The sequence below is a fragment of the Arachis ipaensis genome, chromosome B10 (assembly GCF_000816755.2).
Source record: "Arachis ipaensis cultivar K30076 chromosome B10, Araip1.1, whole genome shotgun sequence".
In the NCBI taxonomy this organism is placed as follows: Eukaryota; Viridiplantae; Streptophyta; class Magnoliopsida; order Fabales; family Fabaceae; genus Arachis; species Arachis ipaensis.
Genome location: NC_029794.2, coordinates 4214845 through 4222323, shown reverse-complemented (window position 1 = coordinate 4222323; position 7479 = coordinate 4214845). Strand labels below are relative to the sequence as shown.

The 7479-nt window shown below is 37.7% G+C and overlaps 1 protein-coding gene across 1 annotated transcript; it reads right to left on the bottom strand.

The window, feature by feature from the left end:
* LOC107624224 (dormancy-associated protein 1) lies at positions 374 to 1381 on the bottom strand (the record flags this gene model as incomplete). The annotated part of the gene is given in 3 exon segments (XM_016326704.1): positions 374 to 648; positions 961 to 1168; positions 1248 to 1381. Coding segments are annotated over 3 exon segments (342 nt in total). The 3' UTR covers positions 374 to 611.

Genomic DNA, 7479 nt, shown 5'->3' with positions numbered 1-7479 from the left:
GTTTTAACCCTTTCAAAAATCAACCCGCAAATTCATTCAATTATAGTCTCATCACCCGGCTATAAGTTTTCTTGAATTGATTACCCTTCAATAAAGTTTAGCTCGAAGACTAAGTCAAATACAAATGCGTATGATGATGATGACTCTCGTTTACCTCATTAACTTGGAAAAAAGAGGCACCTATGGCCCAAAACTTGTAAACTAAATTATGATGATTTGGAGAGCCACCAAATTAAATTCGTACCATGTAAATATTGTGACGAAATGACTTATTATTTATCGGGAAGGTTCTGCAAATCCACAATAATGTAATGATAATAGGCTCCTTATCTCTTTCACCTCTTCTAGATGATATGATTTTTAGCCCCAAAAAGAAAATAACAAAGTAGTACCACACTTTTATTCATCTTAATATATAACATAATATTAACTACATAATCGATTATACTTATGATTTATCCCAGAGGAAAAATCAAAATAAAAAACAAAAACAAAAAAGTCATTGCCCAAATTAGAGCATACTAATAATAATTAATCTTCTTTTACATTTCAGTTGCTAATTTTATTATAATTATAATATGAGGAGAGTATTTACATTTCATGCACTGCACTTAGCGGTGCTTGCTCCTTGACTCGCCGCTGTAGAGCCTGCCATCACATACATGCAAGTGGTTATATATGGTTAGAGAAAATATTGGGAGCCAATGGAATATTTGTATTTCCATTGTATAATGTGAACAATGAGGATTTAAAAAAGTATTAGAAATATAATCATTAGTGTTATTTTTTTCTATCACCTGAAATTTTTGAGATTAGTGGTATCATACCATAGTATTAGAACTCGAGATCCGAAAAGTCAAGAGTTCGATCCTTAGTAAATTCTAAAATCAGTTTAAGTTTTTGGGATGAAATGTTTATTATCCCTATCATTGCAAAGTGTTTAATTAAGAAGCTAAGTACCAATCATAGACAGTGGGAGAATTGGGGAGTGGTTTGTCAAACATCTGAGCACCAATGCTCTTGGTGGCAGAGTTACTCCCTGGGTGGAACACGCTCCTCCACACGTTATCTGCCTTACGCGCCGACCCCGGTGACGTTGGCGTCCCCGGGGTTGGTGGGGTCGTCGGCATCGACGTGCTCCTCTTGAAGCTGCTTCCATCTCCTTCATCTGATCAATCATATATTTGTATATGTAACATCATATCATACAAAACTACATATCTTATTATTATTCATAGCGATGATACCTTTGATGCCGGTGGTGATCTTCCTGAGCCTACCAAGCCCACGATCAGGTTGAGGCCCAGCTACAACATCATCCCAGAGCTTCTCTAGCAGAACCATTTTAATTTGCTTCCTATATGTTTCAACAAAAACGATAATGAATGGGGATTCTCTGTGTTTGTTGATGCTCAGTATATATAGAGAGAGATTAGAGAGTGATCCAATGCTTAAAATATCTCTGAAGTGTTATGATGGTTCCAAGTGTAACATAATTTTGATTTTGATGGTGTGATAACGTCAGTGGCAATAGTGAATCGAAGGAAGTGGAAAAAGCCAGAAATTGAAAAGTGGACGAAGGGGAGATGGATAAGGATGAACACTCAAGACTTGGTCAATGAATAATATCTTCACTCTTCAGAGCCATGTGTCAATTTGTGGGACCCCATTCCTTATCATCATATTTTCTTTTTAATTTTAGATTGGAATAGAAGGTTTTCTATTTTTATTTTTTTTAGTTTTTTTTTTTCCGTGAAAATCGAAAGTTATGAAATTGGATCAAACATATGGATAGGTATTGTGAATTAGGCATAACTGGGCTCCGGAAGAGGCTCGTTGAATAGCTGATAATGGACTTCAATAAGGAGGGGGATTGGTTACTGAGAATTGGGCCTCCAAGTTTCATTTCTGTTGAGCTGCTTGGAGATTTCTTTGGGCCAATCCATTACACTATTCATTCTATGAATGTGACTTAATTTCCCGTCCAAAAAAATATTCTATCTTAATTTGAAAATATTAATATGACAACCAAAAATAAGATATAGTATCAAAAGTTAGAAAAATATATCAAAATATTTTGAAAGTATTAATATTTATATGTAGACAATTGTCCACAAATACTTGTAATAAGTTGTTTGATTATTATTATAATATTTGTAAAAATATATTGATATTATCTTACTATTAAAATAACAGTTATTTTACATGTAATTTTTGTGAACTTTCGACAAATATATTGAAATGAAGGCTTTGTCTTTGGTGGGAAAAGTATTTTTTGGACCTTGGTGGACCATATGGAAAGATGTCATTTCAATGACTAGGATGGCATCCGTACGGCATTTATTGAAAATTATGTATTTGATCCAAAGTTTGATAAAATTGCAAACTGGTTCAACTTGGTCTGGTTCGATTTGAGTGTTAAGAGACGGTTTATTAGATTTTTGGACAAAATGGGTTAACTTTTTTTGTTGATTATGATATTNGACCCAAACCCCAAAAAAACACACATAATTATCACCGACGTTCCAATAGTCATCATTCACATGGCGGTGATGAAATTGAGACGAGATTTGGTGAGGTGAGATCGGCGTAATGCCGGCCACTTAGGGAGGGCTTCGTATGCCCAGCGACGAAACTCGATGCCGCTGAGAGGGTTCGAGGATGGGAGATTGAATGGCGGAGGTGTTTGACGGTCTAATATAGAGCGGCGACAGAACCTAGTGAGCGTTGCAGATATTGGGAGACAGGACACAGCCGTTTCGAAGACACAGCGAAATTATGAGGACGCGATCGCGCAAAACGGTGTTTCGAAGAAGAAGTTCGGAAGACAATGGTAATGGACAGCGGCAATGAAGGTGGAGACGAAGATACAAGACCCGCGTGGAGGAGGAGAAATTGTTTGGGGATGGGAAAGTTGTTGAATTTTGGTTGGATCGTCGTAATGGGCTTAGACTCCTGTCAAAGAAAAAGAACCGAATACTATTCCACACGTTAATAATGTTATCCCAACCCTTATGTCTAAAAAAATGGTATCCCAACCCTCCGATACAACCGGTCAAGTAGCACTTCTACATGGGCAATTGGACATGTATCCGAAAATTTTTTATGCAGATGCAAATGTTGTGATATTAAATCGCAACTGATTTCAAGATTAATCTTAATTTGGGAGTTGGTGTATGAGAAATATTTGACTGTCCTTATTAAGTCGTTGTAATTACACCAAAAGTTAAAGGACATAGAATGCAGAGAATTAACAATGGAGAAACCCACTGAAGTGAAACAGCACTAGCAAGTGTAATGTAAGTAGAAGTATGTTGCTAACGGAATTCAGTTTGGGTGAGCAAGTTGGGATGCAATTTAGGTCGTAGCAGCAGTTATGAACATTGTACGCAAACAATGCCCCTGCCGTAGGTGGTTAATAGTAGGTGTATCAAGAAACATGGTCTATTCTTTGAGCAGGAATCAGTATATCAGGTAACGGAATTCTCAAAAAGTAATACACAAAGATAATCCACAAAATACAAGTTTGATTAATAACATAAGGATAGCAAGATTCAGGAGCTTGCAGCTTTGTTGCTCCATCGGACCTGCAGTATTGTGACTGGCTCAGTTGACATGACCTCGAAGATCTCTACACCTCCGGGCTCGAATTTGCACAGGCTAGCAAAGTGTGCCCAGCCTCCGAAAATAACCCCGAAGCTACCGTCTTGCCTGCCACTAAATCTAGTGTAAGTACTCTCAACCTCAATGTGTCTGTGTGATAGGATGAGTGTGTGCCTCTGACCAGTGAAATGGCTCAGATGAGGAACATTTGGCTGATTGTAACATAGCAACAGATCATTAACAGAGAGAAACTTATTGATGAAGAAACGTACAAGAAAATGAATTGGTGCAGGTAAACAAGGGTGGGAGAATTGTATTTAAGGAACAGGTTGTATTTAAGTTGCCTTACCAACAGGTGGGAGGACAAGACGCGGCTAGTGAGGTCCATGACAAAGAAGGGTCATTTGGTCTTGTGCATTTCTGCTATCACCTTCGCCTTGTCTGAGGAAGGATTGTTGAGACAGCGGGCACGCTGGTAAGTACCTTTCTCTTTGTACAGCGGTTCCTCCAACGGTCGGGGCTGGTATGTGTTTTCGCGGCCACCGAAGTCGAAGATACGTACTTGAAAATCAGAGTTCCCCTTGTGTTTGAAAAGAAGCATGGAGTCTATATTTATTCCGTACGTCTGGGAGAACTCTGGCCAACCTCAGGTCAATGCGATGCTGCCATTTTGCTGTTCTTTCCAGAAGCACCGATGCCCAATACTCCTTTCGTCAGGGACTAGCAGGTTTATGTAGGGGGTCCGGTTTGGGAGTTTGTCTGGACCGATCGGGAGGGCTTGCAAAAGAATAGGCAAGTGTGGTTAACACATTGATCATTCAGGAAGTAATAACGGTGGGTGTCTTTTGATGTACATGTCAGGAAAGGTGGCTTACCAGTTTGAAGTAGGCGGGCCTTATTATTGGCTTCAGAAAATGCAGTCGCAGTTGTTGCTAATTTCATTGAGCGTCTGTTGCAGGTCGCTTGCCCTTGTTCCTGGATGAAGACATGTTAACCTAATACAGAACAAATAACAACCTTGATAGTCGTAATGTAACTAGGGTGAAATAGTATATCAAACAACAACACACAATAGTAGAGTCCCGTTATTGGATTTTCAAATAGATAAACACTTTCACAGCATGCGAAAAAAAATTGAACGAATTGAAAACATCGTTAGGGTTTAGGGTTTCATCTGAGAAAGGAAAAAATGGAAGTGAACAACAGAAACATGCACAAAAGCTTTATAGCGTAAATCAAGGGGTTCTGGACTGAGTCATCTTTCTACGAGTACAACTTAGTGGTTCTACACAAGAATCGCGAAGTAAAGCAAACAGGCAAGCTCGTCATGGGACCAAGGAATGATAAAAAAAATCGTCAAGATTGCAGTTAAATGAAACATGCAGAGAAAGTAGCTAGCGCAGAATAGTGGAGGCAAGGTAAGTATTCAACAAACAGTGCACCCCCAGGAAGGAATAACACCAATAAGACTGGTTAGGGTTTTCCCTACCGACGAAGCAAAAGCTCCATGTAACAAGAGTGACGATGCAAGGAAACATAATATTTTTTTTTCAGGAAAAAACATGCAACATGTACTGACAAACTCGGTAGTTGATGATATTAGTTTCACACAGTTAGATAGCGAGATTCCATGAAGCAACCAACAGACGGTCTAAATCGAAGCGGAGCAAAGGATTCGGGATGGATTACCTGGCTTGTCTTGGTGGCTGTGTCTAGACTGAGGAAACTTTGTACGGGAGTCTTCCGAAAGAGGTGTTGGTGGTTGAATGCAAAACGACGAAGGGGTAAGGGTGTTATGGTTTTGAAAAATGAGGGCCGCAAGTAATTTCAGCTGATGCATGCGAAGAAAACTTCCAACATGTCCTTCCTTTAATTTTTCTTGGGTCATGGCCAAGGGGAAGTCCAAGAAGATCAGAACCACCAGGCTCGTTTCTGGTGGATTTTTTTTTCTTTCAATTGCTATGACTTGAGAGCCGGGTCCGAGTGTAACAACACATGTATACAATAATATTATTTAGGATACCATAAATATCTATCTATATTTATATATACGTATATATAATATATTATGTTATATTAGTATGTAATATGTTACATATATGAGTATTGTGTTATAATATGCTATAATTAATATATATATATATCGAAATTTAAGTTTCAATATCATCCCTAACGAGAGAGGTTTACTATTAAAATAATAGTGAATGTGAGACAGGAATACTTGTATGGGTAAAAAGAATGATAATGGAAAAAATCATTTATGTATCATAGAAATGGGTGATATCATCAAAAATAAATTGTTAATAATTTTGAAATAATAACAAAATTAGAGACTCTATTACTCTAATATACCGATACACACTAAACAACACCCTGGCCCCGAACTATTGGATGCCTTAACCATGAAACCCGAACATTAGTAACTACACCTTTAGGCGTAATCCATGAAGACTAAGCACCAGAAACTGGAAGAAAACAACATGTGGACCGAAATTTAAACTGTCAGCCCTAAATCCCAGAATTTTTTGGTTGGTAGGCATTGACCCTAAACACTTGAAGAAGTCCCATGTTGCCGAAAACCTTTATCGTAGTAAGCGCTGATGCCAGAAATCTAAACTCCAATTAATTGCCCATGCGATCGTGAGGCTCTACCTTCATGAATATCTGCGCAAACATCCGTCTGTATAAATGTAATCGACCGACACACTCATAGCTTGTACTGTTGAAGCTATACCCTTTGGGCCGTCAGCCATGAAACCTGAACTGTAATCACCATACCCCTATGCGTAACCCAATAAGATGAGCACTGGACCCTAAAAGAAACAATGTTAACCCTAAAAGTTAGAGGTTTATTGTAATTTAACTTTTGTTGTGGTCTACTTGTAAATATTTATAAGTTATTAATGACGTAATCTCATCCGTCTATTCTAATGTTTGACGGACGCATGAGATTTAAAAGTAATAACACATAAGAGGTAGTCCTCTCTCTGTCTCTAGACACGATGTTTTTTTTTTTTTTACAGTTTTTACTTATCGAAAATACTGAGAAACTGCCATCCTGATGGACGTTTGAAAGAGAAGGATAGGGGGAGACACCAGCCTTGAAGCCCAACTCTACCGTGGACAAACTCATGATGACAACCAATCCAGGTATAAAAATCACAACTTTTAATTTATCTCATTTTTAAATCCCTCGTTCCATAAACTCTCGATGCATTTGAGATGTAAAGAGGAATCCTAAACACTTGACATTCAACGATTCACCAGTAGTTCGTATTCCGTTGACTGTTGGCCATAAACACAGAAGAGACAGAGGTGTCAATCTATAAACCATGATATTTAAATCGGAAAACTAAATCCCGAGTCCAAGTGACTTAGCGTATGTTTGGCAAGCCCGATGGAAGAGAAGATGCGATCGGTAACAATTTGTGCGATTCTCCACTTCATAGACGGGTTTTTAGATTGCAACACCCATCCTTGGAGTGCCTTCCACAAAGTTTAGTCTTAAGATAACTAAGTTTCTAATATATTATTATAATAGAAATTCACATTTAAACATCATGTGAGCTATATAAGCTAGCGGTTCAACCCTAATCCCTAATATAGTAGGGACGATTTCAATTTATTCGTTGCTGTATATTATTGTTCCTAAAAGACAATTGATTGTACCACTTTACCACACTCCTCTTCTTCTTTTACTCTTTCCTCTTGTTCTGTCATCATAACACACTTAATCTTTTATTATCAAAAAATATAATACATTGAATTTAAATATTAAAGCTTTGCAGGATTTTTAATTTATTGAATATTTTAAAGATATAAATATAAATTTATTTAAAAATAAAAATCTAGTAAAATAGTTTAGATCGTAATTAA